General features: G+C 36.5%; 1 protein-coding gene across 2 annotated transcripts in view; it reads right to left on the reverse strand.

Moving 5' to 3' along the window:
* Positions 1-26,515, reverse strand: part of KIAA0825 (KIAA0825 ortholog) — a 429,746-nt gene that overhangs the window by 8,795 nt on the left and 394,436 nt on the right. Inside the window, exon 21 of one of the 2 annotated variants that reach the window (XM_069590145.1) lies at positions 13,806-14,393. The exons of the other annotated variant lie outside the window; for it this stretch is intronic. Coding sequence (XP_069446246.1) covers positions 14,315-14,393 — 79 coding nt within the window. The 3' untranslated portion in view covers positions 13,806-14,314. Of the gene's footprint in view, positions 1-13,805; positions 14,394-26,515 lie in introns of those variants that run through there. 2 annotated transcript variants of the gene reach the window in all.

Raw genomic sequence — 26,515 nt, forward strand, 5'->3', positions numbered from 1 at the left:
CTATAACGATGGCATTCGATCATATTATTGGCATTTCTCCTGAAACACCAATAAAACACTTGGATATAAAAATGAGTGAAATAAGCCGCCTGATTTAATGTTATTATTAAACATTATGTAGTACTTTATATTTACAAAGTACTTTACAATTATTTATTAGCTAATTGTACTGTTAAACAACATTAACCATCTGGTCAAATGAATGATTTCAAATTGTCCTACCAGCTGGTATCTGAGGGATGAAAAATGAAGTCATGTTGGACTTTATTCCCCTCAAACAACCCTTTAGGTCCTTCTCCTCTGTACGGCATAGTGCAGACTGGCTTCAGAGGGCGGCGCAGACCAGAGGGGAAAATTAGCTCTCTGCTCTCTCCTTTCCTGCTGTCCTGGAAATGTTGAGTTTACTTCAGGATTCAGTCCTAGACTATTTTCTCTTCCCTCTCAGAAAACCCCACAGCTACTCCCACATATTCAGCTGCTGTCTCCACATCTGTAATTCATGTGTCTCCCAAACAGTCATTCAGTGTCTTTAAATTTTATTTTTGTCCTAAACTCTCTAAATTCAACTTCTTGATGGTTATTTTCATTCCCATTCCAATTATATTAATCATTCATGTATTTTTTCATATATATATATATATATATATACGCACACACACGCATATATATAACTTACCCAAATTGACCTTTAGCCCCCACACTCAATAACACAGGGTCTGAAGTTCACAAAGTAATTTACACCTCTGCTTCCAATCTTGTCTGCACTGTCAGTTGCCAGTTAAGGGACATCTTACTCTGCAATCATTCTCACATTCATCCCTCTGCAATCAGCCCACAGTTCAGGTGCTGTGATAGTATGATTTATAATAAGAAATATATTTTCAGTCTTCTTACCAGTTTCTGGCACAGAGCTCCTAAAACCCTTGGAATTTACTGTGAGGAGAGCTATAAGGGTGTCTTTTGTTATGTTAACAGAAACCCATAGGGTTGGAGACTGGTGACCAGTGGAATGAACCACATGATTAGAGAGCTGGAATTTGTAATCCCCACCTCTGGGGAGAGAGGAGGAGCTGGAGGTGAAATCCCATCACAGGTGACCAGTGATTTAGCCAATTATGCCTGTGTAATGGAGCCTTCATAAAAACCCACAAGGAGAGGTGGGAAACACATGGGGATCTGGGGAGAGCAGCCTGCTGGGAAACAGGTCATGAGGTCTCTACTTTCTTTCCCCATGCTTTACCCTAGGTGTCTCTTCCATCTGGCTGTTCCTGAGTTCTATCCTTTAAAAACAAACCAAGAATCCACTAAGTAAGAAATAGCTGCCGTCATCTCTCCTCTGGGAGATGATTTTCCTTATTACCTTCAGACCAATATTTTCCCACGTTTGCGTTATTTACTTCGCTGCGCCATTCACTTGAAATGCCTTTTCATACATCCCAATCCTGCACATTCTTCACACTTAATCCATATCCCACTTTTTTCATAAACTCTTTCCCAACTACCTAACCCTGATGTGATTGGCTTGTCTTCGTTTGAGTCCTATCATACCTAACATCAGCACTATTTTGGTAAATTAATGATATATTGCTTTGTTACTTCCTCTCTGTTATGTTCTTTAGCAGTTATTTGATGATTGCATTTTTTCCCACATGTGCTATGGTTTCATCTATATTGGCAGTTCCTTGAGGAAGACTTTTAATTATAATTTTTACTCTAAATTTTTCTTCAAAGAGGGTATTTCAGATAGCAAACAGCACAGTGCCCTGTACACTTTCAGTTCAGTCACTCAGTCGTGTCTGACTCTTTGTGACCCCATGAATCGCAGCACGCCAGGCCTCCCTGTCCATCACCATCTCCAGGAGTTCACCCAGACTCACGTCCATCGAGTCAGTGATGCCATCCAGCCATCTTATCCTTTGTTGTCCCATTTTCCTCCCGCCCCCAATCCCTCCCAGCATCAGAGTCTTTTCCAATGAGTCAATTCTTTGCATGAGGTGGCCAAAGTACTGGAGTTTCAGCTTTGGCATCAGTGTTTCCAATGAATATAAGCTATACGTGTACTAAAAGTCCTACATAGAATTGTTCTAAAATGTGGCTCATTGTGATAGATATTGAATAAACTGTAAACCATAACAAATCTCTTAATAGTATAAGCTTTCAGTTCAGTTCAGTCGCCCAGTCTTGTCTGACTCTTTGAGACCCCAAGGACTGCAGCACACCAAGCTTCCTTGTCCGTCACCAACTCCCAGAGCTTATTCAAACTCATGTCCACTCAGTTGGTGATGCCATTCAACCATCTCATCCTCTGTCGTCCCCTTCTCCTCCTGCCCTCAATCTTTCCCAGCATCAGGGTCTTTTCAAATGAGTCAGTGCTTCGCATCAGGTGGCCAAAGTATTGGAGTTTCAGCTTCAGCATCAGTGTTTCCAATGAATATAAGCTATACGTGTACTAAAAGTCCAACATAGCAGGTAACTTAAAAGGTCCTCTAATTTCAGTCTTCTAACAGTTTTGTGTTTTACATTAGTCAAACACACTAGGTTGGCACCAAGTAAACATGATTTACTCTGTCTTGTTTCCATTGTACTAACATCTCATTCTTAAAATGAATTTGCAAGAAGTTGTCTTTTGGTATGATCACTGAATTTAAGAATTTAGTGATGTAGAAACTAAGGATGAAGTTACAAATTTTAAGGCTCTTAGAGTCCTCATTTTTTTATTCATACAAATAATTTAACAATACATATTGGAGATACCAACTACCATCACTTGTGACGCTAGTGGTTAAAGATTATTTACCTAAGAATACATAGCAACACCTAAGCTTCTAACACATAGGAATCAAGAGATATTTTGTGAGCGCATGGGAAATAGATGGGGAAACAGTGGAAATAGTGTCAGACTTGATTTTTTTTTTTTTAAGTAGTAAGATGCATGATACTGGATGCTTGGGGCTGGTGCACTGGGACGACCCAGAGGGATGGTATGGGGAGGGAGGTGGGAGGGGGGTTCAGGATGGGGAACATGTTTATACCTGTGGCAGATTCATGTTGATGTATGGCAAAACCAGTACAATATTGTAAAGTAATTAACCTCCAACTAAAATAAATAAATTTATATTAAAAAATAAAATAAAAAACAAACAAACAAAAAAGTAGCAAGGTCATTTATCAAATGCTATGCTAAAATTGAGAGCTATAGAATTTGAAGTTCTTTTTTAAAGACATTTCTGTAGAAACATGATTCTGAATAGCACTTAATCCCAGAGGACAAACTTTAGGGAGGGGTCAGATAAAATACCATCCAGAATTTGAGAAAAAGTTATGGAAAATCTGTTATAAACCAGAAAGCCAGTGTTGAATATAATCACTGTGAATGTAAATGACACCATTTTTTAGTAGCTCTTTTTATGCACATAAACCGCAGAGTTAGAGAGCTAGCTTCTTACTTTGGTTGCTGCTGCTGCTGCTGCTAAGTCGCTTCAGTTGTGTCCGACTCTGTGTGACCCCAGAGATGGCAGCCCACCAGGCTCCCCCGTCCCTGGGATTCTCCAGGCAAGAACACTGGAGTGGGTTGCCATTTCTTACTTTGGAGACAGGTCTTTATAATACTAGACTTAATAGATGAGACCTACCTACTTTTTGGTACGTTCTCCAGATGATACAAATCTGTAACTACTTTTGCTTAATGTTTTAAAACCCAGGTTTTCCTAGTGCACCAGCCCCAAGCATCCTGTATCCTACATCGAACCTGGACTGGCGATTCGTTTCATATATGATATTATACATGTTTCAATGCCATTCTCCCAAATCATCCCACCCTCTCCCTCTCCCATAGAGTCCAAAAGACTGTTCTATACATCTGTGTCTCTTTTGCTGTCTCACATACAGGGTTATCGTTACCATCTTTCTAAATTCCATATATATGCGTTAGTATACTGTATTGGTGGGGAGGGATGTGGGAGGGGGGTTCAGGATGGGGAACATGTGTATACCCATAGTGGATTCATGTTGGTGTATGGCAAAACCAATACAATATTGTAAAGTAAAATAAATAAATAAAATCCAGGTTTTAAGAAATGTATAGAGTTTTCAGTCCATCTTCTTTAGCATACATTTAGTGGAAATGGAGAAACTGTTATTCTTTTCATGTAACCTTAGACAATTGATTTATTGCTTAGCTTTGTCTTCTCCAAAATAGAATAGTTTAAAAAAAATTTTTTTTTTCTGAACTTTGTATTGTATCTCCAAAGTAGTTAGATAATGGGAATCATACATGGGAGCTATGAGGCTTTATACCATTTTCAGTAGAAGCATTATGGGAATGAGAGAATGGCAAAAATCTCACTTTGATAAGAGAGCAGAGAGAGCTTTGCAAACTTATTTCTAACTTAAGTTAGTTATTTCCTCTAAAGCTAATCATGGTATGCTTGTTTGGGGAGGATTCAATAGGAAAAAGGAAAACATTAAGGTTTTGACATTCAAAAAAATTTCAAAAATGCTTAAGGGCACCATTTATTTGTATTGCTTTCTTTTCAAACTTAGAGACTTTATTTTTAATATAGAGATTTTTGTGACGTGTAAAGGACATTCAGTGTTTATATAAGTGGAAATCCCATCTTTGTTTTTGGAAGTTAAAAAAAAAAAGCATTTCTTTTTTTTTTTTTTTTAGTTTTATAGGCATTTAATAGTTTACCAATTGGTACAATAAGATTTTTTTAATATGCAGAAAACATGAATAAATCTTGTTTTACACAGTCTGAGAGCAACAAATCTTAATGTAAGTTAGTCCAACTCCCATCAAATTATTTTGCCTCAGTTTAACACTTAAATATCCAGAAAATAATGTGTAATTATTTTATGAAAATATATCACAGTTTGTTAACATACTACTTAGAATTCCTGGAACCTAATGCTATATATATTTAATGTATAGAAATATATAAAAATAGAATTAATGAATATATAGAAAAACATATTTAATATATATGTATTAATGCAGTTATATCTCTGAATATCCATACTCAATACTATGAAATATCAACACTTGCCATCATAAATTAGCAGGTTGGGTACTTACTTTAGCCAAGAATTTATTATATGTTTATGATAACTCACTATGCATCTTATCTAGCTATTTCTGCAAGAATTCAAATGGATGTTCTTTTGTAAGGTAGTTGATTTCTTTTGCTACTACGGATGCAGTAAAAGGAATCTTTCTACGCTCAGGAACAGGCAACAAAGCTCTTAATTTGAATTTATAGTCTACAGAGACAGTCTGTGACACAACGTAACTGCCCAACAGTTTATTTTAATTAATATGATTTGTTCTATATATTTAAGTAGGAGAGTTATATACCAACCAATGGGACAACTAAGAATGCTAACAGTAACATTTTAAATAGTAATGGCTTAGGGAAAACATAAACAGAAGCATAGCCATCAGTAGTAATGGAAGCTGAGCTTTTCTGTTACCAGTAAATCACCCTTCTCTTCATAGAGACTCCTTCTATCAGTGGATTTTTAAAAATTCTTAGAGTTTAAATAAAAGTCCAAGGTCATGCTCTTTGACCAGCATTCAGCACTAATATAGAAGAAATGCCCTCTGCTGGAAGTGTCGAGACTACCATATATCATGAGAACCATATTGCTTATTTTTTAAAAGTAATGTATAGTGAATAAAAAAGTTTTTTTCCCTAGTTCAATTTGATGTACCTTGAAATGTTCATGGACTGTGCTCTATAGACACTTGTCTATTCCATTTAACATAACAAATTGTTATGTTAAAAGTTACATAATTTGTGTCAAGCAATGGTATTCTTTCTCCAGAAATGATTGTTTAAAAATTCTTATTTTCATCGAGAAAATGATTACATATTCACAACTCCAAAACGTCTAAAAATTGAATGCATCTTTCCTAGACATGTAAAGCTGATGCCAACACAGGCATCACAGGTTTTTTTGGCAACACAGATTGGCACAAGGGTAACTAACTACTGCACTAATCACTTCTAAAGATAACAATCTTAATGAAAGCATTATTTATGAATGTGAGATCTATCAGCTGAAAAGGCTGTTTGCAATCTCTCATTCAAATTAACAGCACCTTCATGTTTAGAAAAGGATTTGAAATAAAGATCTGGCTCATATTTTGTTTAAAATTGACTAAGAATTTCCAAAGTGTAAAACCATTTGGGCTTCCCTGGTGGCTCAGCTGGTAAAGAATCCACCTGCAATGTAGGAAACCTGGGTTCGATCCCTGGGTTGGGACAATCCCCTGGAGAAGGGAATGGCTACCCACTCCAGTATTCTGGCCTGGAGAACTCCATGGACTATGGAGTCGCAAAGAGTTGGAAACAACTGAGCAACATTTTCACGTTCAAAACCACTGTGGAATCTAGGAGGAAAATGAGACTCTACACAGTTAATCAGGTTTCCCTTGTGGCTCAGCTGGTAAAGAATCTGCCTGCAGTGTGGGAGACCTGGCTTTGATCCCTGGGTTGGGAAGATCCCCTGGAGAAGGGGAAGGCTACCCACTCCAGTATTCTGGCCTGGAGAATTCCATGGACTGTAGTCCATGGGGTCACAAAGAGTCGGACACGACTGAGCATCACTCATCATTGAGTCACTGCCCATATATTCATATTCACATAGTTTCCAATGTTCTATCATTACTGAATGAATGAAAGTGTTTACTGAATGCCTGCTATGTATCAGCACTGTGGGGGTTTGGAGCTTATGAGAGTTAATGCTTATTTAAAAATTTCAATGTGTTAAGCATTGTTCTAAAGAAGTTGCATATATTCATTTAGAATTTGTAGCAACTTTAACTTTAAAAAATCTTTATTTTATATTGGAGGATAGTTGATTAATGATGATGTGTTAGTTTCAGGTGTACAGCAAGGTCATTCAGTTATACATATACATGTATCTTCTTTTTCTAATTATTTTCATATTTAGATTATTATAGAGTATTGAGCAGAGTTCCCTGGGCTGTATAGTAGACCCTTGTTGGTTGGCTGTTGTAAGTATAGCAGTGTTTACATGTCAGTCCCAAACTCCTAATCTATCCCTCCACCTCCCAATACCCATCCTCCCTGGTAACTGTAAGTTCATACTCTTAAGTCTGTGAGTCTGTTTGTAAATAAGCTAATTTGTACCATTTTTGTTTTAGGTTCAGAATATAAGTGATAGCATATGATATTTGTCTCTCTCTGTCTGATTTACTTCACTTACTATGATAATCTCTAGGTCTATCCATGTCGCTGTAAATGGCATTATTTCATTCTTGTTTATGACTGAGTAATATCCCATTGTACATATGTACCACATCCTCTTTTCCATTCCCTCTGTTGATGGACATTTAGGTTGCTTCTCTGTTTCGACTGTTATCAATAGCGCTTCAGTTAACATTGGAGGGCATGTATCTTTTCAGATTATCGTTTTCTCCAGATACATGCTCAGGCACGGGATTGCTGGATCATATGGTAGTTCTGTTTTTCATTTTTTAAGGAACCTCCATACAGTCTCCGTAGTGGCTGTACCAATTTACATTCCCAGCAACAGTGTGGGAGGATTTCCTTTTCTCCGGACCTGCCGATCATTTACTGTTTGCAGACTTTTTGATGATGGCCTTTTGACCAGTGTGACATTGCAGCTCACTGTAGTTTTGATTGAGCATCTTTTCATGTGTCTCTTGGCAGTGTATATGTCTTCCTTGAAGACATGTCTGTTTGGATCTTTTGCCCATTTCTGGACTAGGTTGTGATTGCCTTTTTTTTTTTTTTTTAATATTGAGCTGTGTAAGCTGTTTGTATATTTGGACATTAATCCCTTGTTGGTCACTTCATTTGCAAATATTTTCTTCCATTCTGTGGGTGGTCTTTTTGTTTCTGGTTTCCTTTGGCATTCAAAAACTTTTAAGTTTGATTAGGTCCCACTTGTTTATATGTTTTTTTAATTTTTACTACTCTAGGAGGAGGATCTAAAAAGATATAGCTGCAATTTATGTCAAAGAGTGTTCTACATGTGTTTTCCTCTAAGAGTTTTTTTAGTACCAGTCTCACATTTAGCTCTTTAATCCATTTTTAATTTATTTTTATGTACAGTGTTAGAGAATGTTCTAATTTTGTTCTTTTACATGTAGCTTTCCAGTTTTCCCAACACCACTTCTTAAAGAAATTGTCTTTTCTTCACTGTATATTCTTGCATCCTTTGTTACAGTCTAATTGGTCTGAGATCTCTTAGACTGTCCTCATTTCTTTTCATTCTGTTTTTTTATTCTGTTCTGTGGTAGTGATTTCTACCATTCTGTCTTCCAGCTCAGTTATTCATTTTTCTACCTTAGTTATTCTGCTATTGATTCCTTTTAATGTATTTTTCATTTTAGCTATTGTGTTGTTTATCTCTGTATTGTATTGTTCTTTACTTTTCCTAGGTCTTCATTAAACATTTCTGGTATCTTGTTGATCATTACTTTCATTTTTTTTGAGATCTTGTATCATCTTTAGTATCATTACTCTGAATTTTTTCCCAGGTAGATTGCCTAATTCCACTTCCTTGGTGGGAAAAGGGGCAGCCTACAGTAGTGCCCACGCCAGTGAGTACTCCCCAGAACTACTTCCACTAGTGTATTCGTCTCCACAGTGAGCCACGGCCAGGCACCCACCCCACCCCTGACCATCACAGAATACCCTCCAATACTAGGTCTGGCCCAGTCTTATGAAGTCGCTGCTTTTTTCCTGGGTCCTGGTGTGCATGAGACCTGTGTATGCCTTCCAAGAGTAGAGTTTCTAATTCTTCCAGCACTGTGGAATTCCTGTGATTAAAACTTGCTGGCCTTCAAAGCCAGATTCTCTGGAGACTCTTCCTCCCATTGCCAGACCCCCAGGTCCATCTAGTCAGAGCTGTGGTTCTTCCAGTAGTCATGTATGGATGTGAGAGCTGAACAATATAAAAGGCTGAGAGCTGAAGAACTGATGGCTTCGAATTGCAATCCTGGAGTAGACTCCTGAGAATCCCTTAGACTGCAAGGAAATCAAACTAGTCAATCCTAAAGGAAATCAGTCCTGAATATTCATTGGAAGTTTGATGCTGAAGCTCCAATACTTTGGCCATATAATGCAAAGATCCAACTCACTGGAAAAGATCCTGATGCTGGGAAAGATTGAAGGCAGGAGGAGAAGGGGATGACAGAGGACACGATGACTGGATGGCATCGCTGACTCAATGGACAGGAGTTTGAGCAAACTCTGGGAGGCAGTGAAGGACAGGGAAGACTGGCATGCTGCAGTCCATGTGGTCACTAAGCGTCGGACACGACTGAGCGACTTCACTTTCACTTTCCACTTTCATGCATTGGGGAAGGAAATGGCAATCCACTCCAGCGTTCTTGCCTGGAGAATCCCAGGGACGGAGGAGCCTGGTGGGCTGCCATCTCTGGGGTCACACAGAGTTGGACACGACTGAAGTGACTTAGCAGCAGCAGCAGCAGTGTATACATTAAAAAAGAAATTCAAAACAAGGCCAACACTTCAGTGTGAGTTCAAGCTTTGGTAAAATACATAAAAGTAATATTGAGTCCAGAAGAAATTGAAACTCTAAGCACATTTTGTTACATTCGCTCCTTGTTTTTAATCTAATAAATGTTTCCCAGAATGGAGTTTGCAAATCAAAGTGAATATATATATATATATATATTTAAAATACTTATTTATTCTCTTTTGGATTCTGTGTCAATTGTGCACATTTCATAAATATAAACATAAGACATATTTGCTAAGGAATTACGTTTGTTGATATGGCAGCCTCATGACTTAAAGTATAAAAAATTCATACCTTGTCAATTATGAATTGCATTTTCCCCATTTGTATGGAATATGGAATTTGTTTGAGTGCTAGCTAAAAATATACGTGATACTATTTCAGATGTGAGTACTGCTTAAAAAAAAATCAACCTCACCCTGTCTTAAGAGGGGAAACATGAGAATTATAATCCTTTTAAATAAATTTTAAAAAATATACCCTTTGCTCATTTACTCAGCTTTCTTCTCACTGCATTCAATTACCAACCTTATCAGTTCATTTCCTTTGATTTATATTTTAGTCCAATGCATGTCATAACAGGAAGGCAGTATAAATACCCTTTAATACTTATGGTTTTTTTTTTTTCAAATTTAGACATCTTTCTTGCTAAGCAGAATTAATGCACTGACTTACTCCCATGGCTATCACCCTGGATGCCGTTTTTCTATTTCATTACCATTTTGTGGATGAACACATCATTGGTGTGGCATTTATCTTGATCGGTAATGAAAAAAGTCTTGCCTTAAAAAGCTGTGCCATGTCTCCAGCCCTTGTTTATGAGGCGTCTTCCAGCAGCAATCTCACTGCAGAGTTCCAGGCACTAAATGGTGGCCCAACTCACATCACTGGTATTTTCCCTGAGTCAAATCCTATGAATGCTGCCAACTTAGTTAGAAACCGGCCCTTTGCTATATCTTCTCAATTACCACACCCATTATCTCTCATACCCTAAAATTACACCGTCCTCCAGAGAACAGGTTATTTCTCCAAACATCCTTGTTTCATTGCTTCCAGATACCTGTGACCCTTTTTTCCCTTCAATTGCTTTTAGTCCTTTTAACATCTGTCATCGCAGCTTAAGGTTTGATTATGTGTAATAGCGCTTTATTTTTGCAGTGGGGACGTCACAGTTATTGCCATATACAGAAAATTCTGACTGACATTTCCAGAGTTTTTTGGCACCAGAATAAGTCAAGTAGTATATTCCCTCTTTCTATGACTGCCAGGTGAATAACCCAACACAATTACCTAATATCTTGAGAGAAGCCTTGACTGTTTTAAATGGAGCCTTTTCCTTCATTTCACAGCCCCATCGCACTGCCCTTTATTTCTCTGCACTGAGTTTATCTCCGTAATTTAAATTCTAACTTCAAATGTATCAGTTGACTAATATTAAAGTTAGCTTCCAAAAGGAGTCCATTTATTGACCAACTTAAATTCTTTCCTTTTATACTTAACTGTATAGACTTATGGTTGAATCTTTCTCATTTTTTAACGGAAATAGCGCGGAAGCATTAAAAAATAAAGTGAACAATTGACAATGAGCTACTTAGTAAAATCATTCCAGTTTTCTCTGTCCTACCACCTAACCTACTTGACATAACCTATGAATTAGACCAAAATGCAGGAAGTCTAATTCAGTTATAGGCAGTTAACATTCAGAGGTTATTCTCATTGATGTCTAAATTTTCATGCTAAATTCCTGCTACTGTATTATAATTCTGATTGTAAATTATCTTTATTGTTGAAATCCATCATAGGCCCAGCAATATACATGGGAACCAATAATGTTTATTGATGTTTAACATGCCTAACTTTGTTGTAAATTCAGTTATTAAGGTCTTTGCCAGCCCTTTCAGTTATAGGCAATAGAGTATGCTCAAGAGGATCTTACCTAACAATTTGGAATTATCATTAAAAAATGTAAAAAGCCTGTTGGCCAATTCTTTAACATAAACTAGAAGATGAACTCTGCTCAAAGAATTCTTTGGGAATATAGTATATTAATGGCCCAGTGGAATAAACACTTGACCATCAAAAAGCACTGAGTGTGAAAAATTGCTTTCTGTTAACCTTACCCTGCTTTATACAACATAAACAGCTTCATTACTGCTGAGATATGCTGCATCTCTAATTTCATTTTCACAAAACTTCAACATACCTCTGTAGAATCCAGATTAGTTCTCTCAGTAAATAACTATGACATTACCATTATTAGTGTTCATTGGAAGTCCCTATTTAGAAGCACAACAGGGAAATTACTACACACTATTTCCCACCCCTGGTGAACACATAAAAACTCAAACATACACATACCTACAGATAATAAAACATTGGAAAATAAGAATAATCAAGAAAATGCTTTATCTTTAGCTGTGGTTCAGCTATTCAGCCAACTTTATCTAATGGCATATCATTCCATTATTTTTGAAACCTAGGAAAATATTAGCAATTCAATGTTATGAGGAAAAATGTCAACCTAATTATGAAATGAAACTAAGCTATCAAGCAGTGGAATACTCTGTACATTAGCCTTACATTCTGTATTACACGGAAGCAGAAAAGATTCCAGATAAAAGGCTCAGATTTCATACTGTGAAATATTTCACTTTCAGCTCTCCTAGATTCTGTTTCTTTTTTTTCCCCCTTTCCTTAACTCAAATTTTCAGCTACTAGAATTTCATTCCCATTCACTTCAGTATTAAGGTAACATAGCCTATGTGATCTAGAAATTGAAGTATAACCAACCTTTTTTTTTTTTTTTTTAATAGAGAAGGGTCATTTCTAAAATCCTCTGAACTCTAAGCCTTGAAATTCTTTGTGGTATGTTGCGAAATCCATTAATGTTAGAGAGGGAAAGTGACAAAAGATAGCAATGCAGGACCATGAGTTCGCAAGTGGTAAGCCATATGATGCTGCCACATGGCTGGGTGTTATAGTTTGTTGGGCTGTGCTCTGCTTAGTTGCTCAGTCATGTGCAACTCTGTGACTCCATGGACTGTAGCCTGCCAGGCTCCTCTGTCCTTGGGGATTCTCCAGGCAAGAATACTGGAGTTGGTTGCCATGACCTCCTCTAGGGGATCTTCCTAACCCAGGGATCAAACCCAGGCCTCCTGCATTGCAGTCAGATTCTTTACTGTCTGAGCCACCAGGGAAGCCCATTATAGTGTGCTGCTGATGCTGCTGCTGCTGCTACCAAGTCGCTTCAGTCGTGTCCCACTCTGTGCGACCCCATAGACGGCAGCCCACCAGGCTCCCCTGTCCCTGGGATTCTCCAGGCAAGAACACTGGAGTGGGTTGCCATTCCCTTCTCCAAGGCATGAAAGTGAAAAGTGAAAGTGAAGTCGCTCAGTCATGTCCGACTCTTAGCGACCCCATGGACGGCAGCCCACCAGGCTCCTCCGCTCATGGGATTTTCCAGGCAAGAGTACTGGAGTGGGCTGCCATTGGATGGTAATTAACTAGTCTAGACTCTTTTCAAAAACTCCTGAGTTTCTTAGTGAACGTTTCTTAGAAGCTATACAAACTTCATAGATCAGATTACTGAACAAAATATTGGCATATAGAAAAATATTTTTGGAGTACCTACTATGAGTTAGGCAGTTTATTAGGCACAGGGGATAATGCAGTGAATACAATAATTGCCCTTTCTTATATGGAACTTAAATCTGTGGCAAAGAAATTTTGGGTATGTAATCAAATTGAATGAATTAATGAATGGCAGTACTGCAAAAGTCAATGTTCAGGTCTTCTACATTTCAATAATTTTTAGTTTTATATATATGGATCCTGCATATTTTTGTTAGCATTATTCCTAGAAATTTTATGGTATATATGCCTATCATCTCTCTGCTATTATCCAGAGAGTTTTTGTTTTTATTGTATCTTCCATTTCTTATTGATATATTGATACTTTACAATATTTTTCTTGTATTTCATATCCTTACTGATTTCTAAAAGGATTTTAAGTGTTTTTTTTTTAAAGAAATATTGTCTGCAGTGAATAACCATTTTCCCCTTTGCCTCTCCAGAAGTTAGTCCATTACTTCTGATTTATGCCTTATTCCACTAGCCAGAAACTCTAGAAAAAAATGTTAAATAGATTGGGAATCCCATCAACTCTTGAGTTCTGGTTTTATAATTATTATATGATGTGAACTGTCTTCTTAGGTATCCATTTTTTATGGGAAGGAAGTTTCCTTTCTTCGATTTTTTCCTTAAGATTTTGTTTGTTGGGAATGTTTCTCTTTTCCAACTTTTAAATTATGAATTCATTTTCAGTTAGCTAGTGTATGACTTTGTTTTTCAAAAAGGCCATTTTGTGTTTTAACTTTAAAATTTTTGAATGAGAATTCCACTGCCACCACACATAAATAACATCTAGGAGGGCATACAATTCTTAGGTTACAAGTTTTCTCCTTAAAATGCTGTAGACAGGTGGGAACGCAAAATTGTACAGCCACTTTGGGGAGTGGTTTTGGCATTTTTATTAAAAAAGTTAAATATACATCTACCATATAACTCTGCTATCCCATTCTCTGGTGTCTTCCTAACAGAAAAAGAAATTTACATTCACATAAAACCCTATAAACAAATGTTTATGGCAGCTTTATTTACAATAGCCCCAAACTGTAAATAAGCCAGATGTCCTTAAACTATTTCATACAGTAAAATACAACTCAGCCATAAGAAGTTTCATGCAATAACTTGGGTGAATTTCCAATGCATTTTCCTAAGTGAAGGAAGACAGAATGATGCGGCTGCATGTCGTGTGATTCCATTTTAAATGACAGACATTCCAACGAGCAAAACTGCAGAGAAGAAAACAGATCAGTGATTTCCAGGGGTGAGGAATAGGAGGAGAGATTATCTGTAGAGGGGTAACTCTTGTTTTAGGGGCTTATGAAACTGTTCCGCACAAACTCCAGTGGTAGGCATATAGCTATGAGTTTGTCAAAACACACAGAATTATACAGTACAAAGAATGGATTTTATTCTATGATAACAACAACAAAATCAATTAGGATGTGGGGGAAATATGAAATGCAGACTGTGACATGGGAATCAAATGATTTTATAAATGAATCATATAACTGCACTGAAGCGGGGTGGATGAGAAAGGAGCCAAGCTAAGGAACTCTGGAAAGCACCGCTTTAAGTGAATGTTTAAAGACAAAAGAGCTATTCACAATGTTCTGTAACTGGTAATCTTGTTTCTAACAAAGATATAGATTAGGAGATCTAAAAGTACTCTTTTAGATCCAAAAAATTTTAAAGACTTTTTAGAAGTATTTTGAGACGCTTTTAAAGATATTTTTACTTATATTTATATACTAAGGTTGAGTTATTAAATAAATAAATTATAGAATATGGGAGTCATGTTTCTTACTATCAGAAAAAAGTTACAAATAGGGATAAAAGTTAGAATGAGCTCTGTTGTATTGGATTAAAATAGGAGATAGCAATATGAACTTTTTTTAATATACATATGATACAGAAATAATTTTTGATGTGTTTATACGCATGAGATAGTATCTAAACATGTCTTTCCTGGTTCTATCCAGAAGGTACCCTGGTAGCAATGAACAGCCAGCACCTAAATCTTGGTTTATAAATTCCACTCTCCAACACAAAAGACAGGACTCTAATGAGACAGTTTATTTTAAAGCTAAGGCAGAGCAAAACCGATGCAAGACTGGAGTATCAAATAGTGAGGAGGTTAATACATGCCTTTAACTTTAAGAAGTTCTTTTGTACAAGGAAGCCTCCAAAAAAGGCTTCCTGCGCAGAAGTGAGACTTCAGTTGGGCCCTTTGGAAGAAGAAATTTTTCCAAATAATTTACATAGGGTAGTCCATAGTTGGGTTAGTTTTTGTGTCAGGAAGTCTTTCCCACTGGTTAGGAAAAGATATTTTTTAGGGACCAGACCAGACTCTGTCAAAGTAAATTATGTATTTAATAGTTTTTCCCTAACCAGATTATAAGCTGCATGATATCAGACAATTGATTTTTCTTCTTTCCTGCTGTTAATCCTCGCAAAATGTGTAACATGTACTATCTGCATATTAAATATTCACTGCAAAAACAAAAGAAAAACAAGTAAGTAAAGAGGGTAAGAAAATAGATGGGACTATATAAAAAGAGCTTAGGAACCAGCCTAGAAAGTTGTCAATTGCCAAAGCTGGAACAGTTTGAGCAACAAAATAAATAATGATTGCATTAGATTAGAACCAAATAATAAAATAAATATCTATGGGAGGTTAATACTAATATAAATAAGTAAATAAATGGGGGGTAAGGGAAAACTCTTCCTCAAGCAAAAATCTAAATAATATATACAAATGAATGAAATAGAAATCACCATTAAAACACCACAGCAATATTGCCACATAATGGCTATTAAAATTAGTGGGTAAAAGTTTATGCAAAATTGTATATCCGCATAAGGTCAAAGTATCTCCCTCAAATATTTAGTAATTACAAAGGAAAAATAGTAACAATGCTAAGGTAAGGTGAAGTTGCTCAGTCGTGTCCGACTCTTTGCGACCCCGTGGACTGTAACCTACTAGGCTTCTCCGTCCATGGGATTCTCCAGGCAAGAATTCTGGAGTGGATTGCCATTTCCTTCTCCAGAGGATCTTCCTGACCCAGGGATTGGAGGCAGACGCTTTAACCTCTGAGCCACCAGGGAAGCCTCAGTAACAATGCTAGAGAATCCTAATATCAGCTGAATCCAGTGACCAAGAGTAATATCACCAGTAAGACAAGCTGATTTTATTCAATCCCGGATATGAGACATTGAGAAGAGCATATTGCGTCTGTGGTTTCCTTCCCAATAATGCACAACTTTAATGAGAAAGCATCAGACAAACCCGAATTGAGGCACAGTCAACAAAACTGACCAGTACCCTTCAAAAGTGTCAAGGTCACAAAAGACAAAGACTCAGGAACTGACAGATTGAAGGAGACTAAGGAACCAGGACAACTAAATGCAGTGTCGGATCCTGGAGCAACAAAATGGCAGGAGTAGAAAAACCTTCTATGCTTCAGTTAAGAGTGGTGTGCCAAGGCTGATTTCTTCATTTTTTAAAGTGTTGTTTGGTTATGTAAGATGTTAAACTTTATTTTTTTGAGCTCCAGGATCACTGCAGATGGTGACTGCAGCCATGAAATTAAAAGACGCTTACTCCTTGGAAGAAAAGTTATGACCAACCTAGATAGCATATTGAAAAGCAGAGACATTACTTTGCCAACAAAGGTCCATCTAGTCAAGGCTCTGGTTTTTCCAGTGGTCATGTATGGATGTGAGAGTTGGACTGTGAAGAAAGCTGAGCACCAAAGAATTGATGCTTATTTTATTTTACTTTAGTTTACTTTACAATACTGTATTGGTTTTGCCATACATCAACATGAATCCACCACGGGTATACACATGTTCCCAATCCTGAACCCCCTTCCCACCTCCCTCCCCATACCATCTCTCTGGGTCATCCCAGTGCACCAGCCCCAAGCATCCTGTATCCTGCATCGAACCTAGGCTGGCAATTCGTTTCTTATATGATATTATACATGTTTCAATGCCATTCTCCCAAATCATCCCAACCTCTTCCTCTCCCATAGAGTCCAAAAGACTGTTCTATACATCTGTGTCTCTTTTGCTGTCTCACATACAGGGTTATTGTTACCATCTTTCTAAATTCCATATAAATGTGTTAGCATACTGTATTGGTGTTTTTCTTTCTGGCTTACTTCACTCTGTATAGTAGGCTCCAGTTTCATCCACCTCATTAGAACTGATTCAAATGTATTTTTTTAATGGCTGAGTAATACTCCATTGTGTATATGTACCACAGCTTTCTTATCCATTCATCTGCTGATGGACATGTAGGTTGCTCCATGTCCTGGCTATTACAAACAGTGAGCACTGTTTATAATAGGCAGGACATGGAATTGACGCTTTTGAACTGTGGTGTTGGAGAAGACTCTTGAGAGTCCATTGGACTGCAAGGAGATCCAACCAGTCCATTCTGAAGGAGATCAACCCTGGGATTTCTTTCGAAGGAATGATGCTAAAGCCGCAACTCCAGTACTTTGGCCACCTCATGTGAAGAGTTGACTCACTGGAAAAGACTGATGCTGGGAGGGATTGGGGGCAGGACGAAAAGGGCACAATAGAGGATGAGATGGCTGGATGGCATCACCGACTTGATGGACATGAGTTTGAGTGAACTCCGGGAGTTGGTGATGGACAGGGAGGCCTGGCGTGGTGCGATTCATGGGGTCGCAAAGAGTCGGACACGACTGAGTGACTGAACTAACTGAACTAAGATGTTAAACAGGGCTTCTCTGGTGGCTTCATGGTAAAGAATCTGCCTGCCAATGCAGGAGACGTCGGTTCGATCCCTGGGTCGGAAAGATCCCCTGGAGGAGGAAACAGCAACCCACTCTAGTATTCTTGCCTGGAGAATCCCATGGACAGAGGAGCCTTGCAGGCTACAGTCCAGGGGCATGCAAAAGAATCGGACACAACTTAGTGACTAAGCAACAATGACAATATGTTAAACATGAAGGGAATCTGGGTAAAGGGTAAATGAGAAATCTGTGTACTATTTTTGTTATTTTTCTGTAAGTAAAAAATAGTACTAAAAAAAAATGCTGTAGACGTGCCATCATCTCACAGCACTTAATGTTTTAGGGAAGTTTAAGGCCAACCTAAGTTTGTCCCTTTGCTAACCTGCTTTATTTTTTTCCTTCCTGGATGCTCTGACTCTGTTTTCCTCTTTCTTAAAATTAACTACATCTAAAAATTAATTTGATTTTCTGTAGTGCCAATTTAAATCCTTTTTCTTTTTTCCACATTGTATCCACTTCCACTGTTACTTTGGCAGCTTGCTATTACATCTTATTGTTTCTCTTTCTTGCATTACAGACTGTAACCCATGGGTTTCTACAGTTTGTTCAGAGGCTATGCCTTATATCCTATGGAGAATACTACAGTGTTCTAATCAGTTAGCCTGGTCCCCACATTAAGATTGTTTCTGTGTGTATGTATGTGTGTGTTTTCAAAGTAATTTGCACATTCCCTTAAGCCAGAGCATATTTTCACAAGCACCATTTGGGTTCTTTGGATCACTCCTCTTTAAAGTAGGAAAACTCTGTTTAGACCATTTCCATCATACTGTGATTCACGAAAAACCATTGATAACAGGATTACTGATTGATTTTTGGAGTCATGAGTCCTTATCAGCTTCAGTGTTTTTATATTTATTTTATTGGATCTTGGAGGAGGTCTTACTAGGGGTTGTTAGGTAGCACCGATTTTAAATGAGAAGCTACCTATCCAAAATGTCTGCATTTTTGAATTACTAATTTTAGCAGTTATCTCCCAAGATATTTCTGATAAAGAATAATGTTTGTAGTGTGACAGTTATATCTGGAACTCTTGTACTCCAGAATAATAATAATAATAATAAAAGAATGTGAAGCAATAGTTTATATTTCACAGGATAATTAAAGCAAGAGCTTTGATATTCCTTCACAGAAAGAATGATGAAGGTAGATAGTGGCCTGGAAACCAGTGAAGCTGATTGCAAAATGAATATTTAAAAGTTCCTCTGATTTAATGTGCTCTTGTTTCCATTCCCTTTATTCTTTTCAAAGACAAAGAGTCCTCTGTAAATATTGCTTTAAGGATTATCAGGCTTCAATTTTCAATTTTGTCCAAAGGCCATAATTTAAACCATAATATTGGCTTTACAAATGTAAACAGTGATTGAACCTCTTTCCTTTAGCTAATAGAAATGCCAATGAAATTAGAGTCAATTAAATAATTGCTTTATTAACCTAATGTATTACTGCTGTAAGTCATGCTATGGCTCATCCAGCCAGGAGGGGAACTGGAAGAGAAAAAAACTATATCAACATAAAGAGAAGGGAAACTAGCACATTGTAAAAACTTGATCCAAAGAAAAGAATAAAACATCTATTGAAATTTTGACATATCAATTTCGTTCTTTAGGCTTAACCATGACCAAAGCTGGAAAAATCCTGAGGGATTTTAGAAGTTAAAGATCTTTCAGAGTGTGTTAGCTGTCTCCTCTTCTGCCAGGTCTTATCTGTCTACCTCTGTCTCCAGATTCCTTCTTTCCTTCTCTCAAGTGAGTTATCTGACTTTTTCCTTTAGGGTAATACAGAGGTATGTGATTACTGACTTATAGTGTTAGATACCTTGACAGGATTTGCAATTGTTTTCTAAACTTCTCTGTTCCCTAGCATGTGGTCCCCTGCCTTTTTGAGGACTGAATTCATTATGTCAATAATTTCAGAACCTAGTGAAGTACCTGCTAAGACCACTGAGCAAATACTTGTGGAGTGGGGAGGCTTCCCTGATGGCTCAGCTGGTAAAGAATAGGTAGGTAGCACTGTGGAATCTCTAGGAAGGTGCCAAGCTGGTTTCAGGAGTTAAAGCCCTTCCTGTAACTCACCTTTCTCTGGCTCTGTACTAAGTGTTCTTGTATACCTGAGCACAGAACAGTAAGAGGAGAATTTTGTGGCTTTTTTTCTGACCCAGGTTCAGACTACATCCAAAGTATGGTCAGAGTTGGCTACTTAGGAAAGGTGTTATGGATATTAATGATGGAAGGAAGCAGGGGGGACAAGAAGGATTATCATGTATTTGGTGCTCTGTTATCCCTTCCATATATATTATCTAATTTAACCCCCAAACAACTATTCAGAGTAAATATTATTATCCTTATTTTTACAATTAAGGAGACTGGGAATTTTCAAATATAATTTCTACCAGGTCACATGGCTTATCCAGTAGCCAAACTAGAATTAAAACTTCTGTTGGCTCATTCAGAACTCAGAGCTTTGCTGAGAATATCAGAATTAAAGAAGTTTTAGTTCTATAAAAAATGCAGTAACCCATTCTGTTAGTATCCTAAACTTGATCCAGTCTTGTTTTTCAACTTTAAACAGTAGGATTCTCCTAGTCCATAGGTTGTCTTTTAGTTTTTGGTTTTTTTTTTTTAACAAAGAAGAAGTAAAATTGTCACTGTAGCAGATGATGTGATACTATATATCTAAAATTCTAAAGACACTACTAGAAAACTACTAGAGCTCATCAATGAATTCAGTAAAGTTGCAGAATACAAAATTTACAGAAATCTGTTGTGTTTTTATAGACCAACAGCTAAAGATCAGAAAGAGAAATTAAGGAAACACCTATTTACCATCGCATCAAAAAGAAAAAAATATCTTGGAATAAACCTATCTAAGGAGGCAAAAGACAAGTACCCCCAAAACTATCAGAAAACAATTAAATAAAATAAAGATGATACAGATAGAAAGATATTCTGTGTTCTTGGATTGAAAAAAAATCAATATTGTCAAAATGACTATACTACCCAAGGCAATCTAATGATTGAATACAATTCTTATCAAACTATCAATGCCATTTTTCACAGAACAGAGCAAAAATTTTTCAAATTTGTATTGAAACACAAAAGACCTCAAATAGCCAAAGCAGTCTTGAGAAAGAAAAGTGGCTCTGGAAGAATCAGGCTTTCTGACTTCAGACTATACTACAAAGCTACAGTAATCAAAACAGCATGGAACTGGCACAAAAACAGACTTACAGATTAGTGGGAGGAGCCTTGTGGGCTCCAGTCCTTAGGGTTGCAGAGAGTCAGATACGACTGAGTGACTACTACTTTCACTTTCAATTTCAACAGGATAGAAAGCCTAGAAATAAACTCACACACCTATGGTCAATTAACCTATGACAAAGGAGGCAAGAATATACAATGGAGAAAAGAGAGTCTCTTCAATAAGCTAGAAAAGTGGACAGCTACTTGTACAAGAGTGAAATTAGAACATTCTTGAACATCATACACAAAAATAAATTCAAAATGGATTAAAGGCCTAAATGTAAGACTAGATACTGTAAAACTCCTAGTGGAAAACACAGACAAATCATTCTTTGACATAAATTGCAACTATATATTTTTGGATTTGCCTCCTAGAGTAATCAAAACAAAAATACACAAATGGCGCCTAATTAAACTTGAAATACTTTTGTACAGCAAAGAAAACTGTTAACAGAAAGACCACCCACAAAATGGGAGAAAATATTTGCAAATGTAGTGACCAGCAAGATTATTCTCCAAAATATTCAAACAGGTCATGAAATTCAATGTCAAAAAAACCAAAAAACAAAAATGGGCAGATCTAAACAGACATTTCTCCAAAGAAGACATATAGATGCCCAAGGGGCACATGAAAAAATGCTCAAAGTCATTAATTATTAGAGAAATGCAAATCAAAACTACAATGAGGTATCACCTAACACTGATGGCCTGTCAGAATGGCCATTATGGAAAAAAATCTACAAATAATAAGTGCTAAAGAGAGTGTGGAGAAAAAGGAACTTCCTACAGACGTGGCAGGAAAGTAAATTGATACAATCAATATAAAGAACCCACTATAAAGAACAGTATGAACATTCTTTAGAAAACTAAAAATAGAATTATTATATGATCTTGGAATCCCACTCCTGTGCATGGACCCAGAAAAGACAAAAACTTTAATTTGAAAAGATACACGCACCCCAGTGTTCAAAGCAGTACTATTTATAATAGCTAAGATATGGAAGCAACCTAGATGCCCATTGACAGATGAATGGATAAAGATGTGGGACATACATACAATGGAATATTACTCAGCCATAAAGAAGAATGAAATATGCCATTCATAGCAACACAGATGGACCAAAAGATTATCACAATAAGTGAAGGAAGTCAGAAAGAGAAAGACAAACATCATATCATATAACTTGTATGTGTAATCCAAAAAAAGAACTTATTTACAAAACAGAAACAGGCTCACAGACTTGGAAAGCAAACTGATGGTTGCCAAATGCGGAAAGTGGAGTGGGGGAATGGATAGATTAGGAGCTTGGGATTAACATATACGTACCACTACATAAAATACATAATCAACAAGTACCACTATATAGCACAGGGAACTTGACACCATATTTTCTTATAACCTATATAGGAAAAGAATCTAAAAAAAGAATGAATATATATATATGTATAACTGAATCACTTTGTAATATGCCCTTGTCTTTTTCTTACTGACTTGTTAAGAGTTCTTTATATATTGTAGATTCAAGCTCTTGGTCAGAAATATTCTGTGAAAATTTCCTTCCAACCTTGGCACAGATTTCTGTTTCCTTAACTCCATCTTTTGGAAGAACAAAATTTTTAACCTTGATGCGAATCCATTTTAAACCTTATTTCTTCTTTTATAGTTAGTGCTTTTCATATTTTATTTAACAATGTCTTGCCTAATCTGGAATTGCAAATGTTTTCCCTCCTAGTTTTTTTAGAGTTCTAATGGTTTAGGTTCTTATATTTAAGTCTAATACTAATTTTGAATTAAGCTTTTTGGAAGTTATCAGGTAAAGATTAAGACTAGCGTATTTTCCCATAAACAGATATCTAGATATTCTAGTACTATTTGTTGAAAAGACAATGCTTTTTCTCTACTGAATTAGCTTGGTATCTTTCTAAAAAAAAAATGTTCATGTAATTGTGGATTAATTTCTCTTTATGCTATTTTTCATGCTATTTTAAATGGAGATTTTAAAATTTTCATTGTCAACTGTTTGTTGTTAGTTTATAAAAATGACAGTTTTTATTTTGACCTTGTATCCTGAAATTTTTCTAAACTTATTAGATTGATTGATTTAATTGAAGTATAGTTGGATTTACAACGTTATGTTAGCTTCAGGTGTACAGCACAGTGATTCAGCTATATATGTATATATATTCTTTTTAAAAATATAAATTTATTTATTTTAATTGGAGGTTAATTACTTTACAATATTGTATTGGTTTTGCCATACATCAACATGAATCTGCCACAGGTATACACGTGTTCCCCATCCTGAACCCCCCTCCCTCCTCCCTCCCCATACCGTTCCTTTGGGTCATTCCCAATGCACCAGCCCCAAGCATCCAGTATCATGCATTGAACCTGGACTGGTGATTCGTTTCATATATGATATTATACATGTTTCAATGCCATTCTCCCAAATCATCCCATCCTCTCCCTCTCCCACAGAGTCCAAAGACTGTTCTATACATCTGTGTCTCTTTTGCTGTCTCGCATACAGGGTTATTGTTACCATCTTTCTAAATTCCATATATATTCTTTTTCAGGTTGTTTTCCACTATAAGACTTAATAGCTATTTTGTGACTCTCTTAGGGTTTCTTTTTTTACCTACTTATAGGTCATGTCATTACAATTAAGGATATTTTTACTTTTACCTTTTCCATTTGCATGCCTTTTATTTCCTTTGCTTGTCTTATTGTGCTGGCTAGAATCTTCAGTAAATGTTGAATAAAAGACATCATTGCCTTATTCCTGATCTCTGAGTATCACGTTAGCTGCAGGCTTTTCACAGGAGCTATCAATCAAGTTGCGTAAGTTAACTTTTGTTCCTCGTTTGCTCAGTTTTTTTTTTTTAATTATTAAATGGTTTTGTCAAATGTTTTCCTGCATCTATTGCAATGACTATATGGTGTTTCTCCAATATTCTTTTGATATGTAAAGCACATCAATTTTTAAGCACATGTAAATAATACAACCTAAAAATAGAACATATGAAAGCTAGAATATAATGTCATTAAAATGAAAAATAAAAACATGTGCCCTTATATTACTTATTAAATATATAATCAGCCAAAAAATATTAAATGCTAGTTATCTGATTTACTATAGTTAGAACTGAGACCAACTCAAAGGGGAGAACGTATCTAATGTTTTCTTTTCTTTTCCAATTTAAAATGTTTTATGTTTATTGAAAATGCTCATTTCTGGTTGTTTTGACAGTGCATTATAAGGTTGAAATTTCCATATTTCATTTCACTTAAAAAATTTCAAGCCATTTTGCCTAAAATCACATTTTTTCTATAGGAAAAAACTTGTCTTCAGGTAACTTATTTGTACCTAATTATGTAGATTTAGCAGTGATTCAGACTCCTTTATAGTAAAAATAAAAATATTTCTGTGATTAAATTTAACTGTGGCATTGGGCTACTGCCTGATGCTTCTGATTTCATGAAAGTTTAATTTCATTCTAGAGAGAAAACACTTGGATGATTAGGGGCAGGAATAAGTACCCATTCCCACAAAAACTGAACATAAAATGAAACAATTCATCATACAAAAAATAGCCTCCATAAAAATACAGTTTCCAGAAAGGTAAATTATAAAAGTATGCATTTAGCCAATCATTTTAAATACCATAATTATACAGGCTGCTCATCAAAAGACTTTAAAGACTCATTAAAATCATAAAACAATTCTAATTAAATCCATATTTAAATTAAGTTTCTATAACTAACCTACATGGTACTTCAAATCAAACAAAAAAAGTTGTATAAAAGATCCAATTAATTGTAAGTTTTTGTAAGAATTAAAGCCTAATTACTCTATGATTAAGTTTCCCCAAAATGTAATCATCAATGGCTCTATTCAGAAGATTTAGCCTTCTGTACCCCAGATGCCAGCAGAGTGCTGCAGCCTGTCTTTGACACCAGCACGTCTATTCATCTGAAATCAGCATGACTGTGGAAACTCTACCTCCACCCCCATGGGGGAGCCAAGTGGTGAGACCAAACAAAGCTGCATATTTTATAGAGATAAATGTCCCCCTATCTTCAGAGGTCCCTGTCTGATCAAATGGATTCATGTCCATCACTAAACTTAAAAAAGAAAAAAAAAAAAGAAAAATCCATCTTCAGAGCAGATTTTGAAGACAATGGTCATTTCAAAGATTCCCAAGTCAATGGGAAAAGACACACAAGAAAAGAATAAGATTTGCAGCTTACAGAGAAAGCAAACTAGGCCTTCTGAGGGTACAGCACTAAAGAGTTTCCTTCTAACTCTGCACAACTCTTCTTTCTTACTAAGCTACTTGAAATGTTTTTCATTTTTTATTAGCCCAACTTCCCACGGGAAAGAAAAACAAGACTCGGTGACATCGCAGCCTCTTGTGTGTTCTCCGAAACTCATTAACCCTCTGCAGTTATTAGGGCAGCATCATTTTTTTCTATGACATCACAGAAGGTGAAGGTCACTTCTATAATATTATTGGCTTCATGCATGTGGTGCATACCCCACAAAATATTATTGTAATTTCCCCAGTGCCCTGATAGCTGAGTGATTAGCTATTATGGTATATAAAAAGTTCAGACGTATAACATGATTTATAGCCTCTCTTTCTGATAATCTAATTTTCTTTTATGGTAAAAAGAAATTTACTATTTATGTTTTATAGATTGTTATTTTTGAGGAAATGACTAAAGTATCTTCACATGGACACTTGCTGTGATTGCACAGTATCTGGAGGCAGATGCATCCAAATGGGTGGGATATAAAGGTAATTTTTTATCCAGTTGACCAGAACTTTTTCTGCATTATCTCATCTGTGCTGGTGGCAGAACATTTGTATGGTGACGGGTTAATTAGGCCAGAGCTACCTGCCATCCACTTCACGGACATCAGGGTAAGAGATGCGGGCTCTGGGCAGATGGAGGTGAGTCCAGAGTCCGGCTACAGCAAGATTCCCTTCTCCTCAAGTGCACTGTCCCTGACTTGAAAAGTCCCTAGCTCTGTGCCACAAGAGCTGGTGCTATGCCTGTGGTTCATCTTAAAACCTATGTTACTCTGTCTCTTTCCAAAATGTTTAGTTACGGAATTAACCCTGTCCCTGACTCTTAGAGAAGGGACCTTTTAGAAATGTGACCCTTAAATTGCTTTTTCCTCTCCTCTACTTATTACTGTATTACCTTCAATTTCACTGAGCTTAAATTATTGTCCTATCAATTCTAACTTCAGTTAATAATTCTAAAAATGGATC

This window comes from Ovis canadensis, chromosome 5 (assembly GCF_042477335.2).
Source record: "Ovis canadensis isolate MfBH-ARS-UI-01 breed Bighorn chromosome 5, ARS-UI_OviCan_v2, whole genome shotgun sequence".
Taxonomy (NCBI): domain Eukaryota; kingdom Metazoa; phylum Chordata; class Mammalia; order Artiodactyla; family Bovidae; genus Ovis; species Ovis canadensis.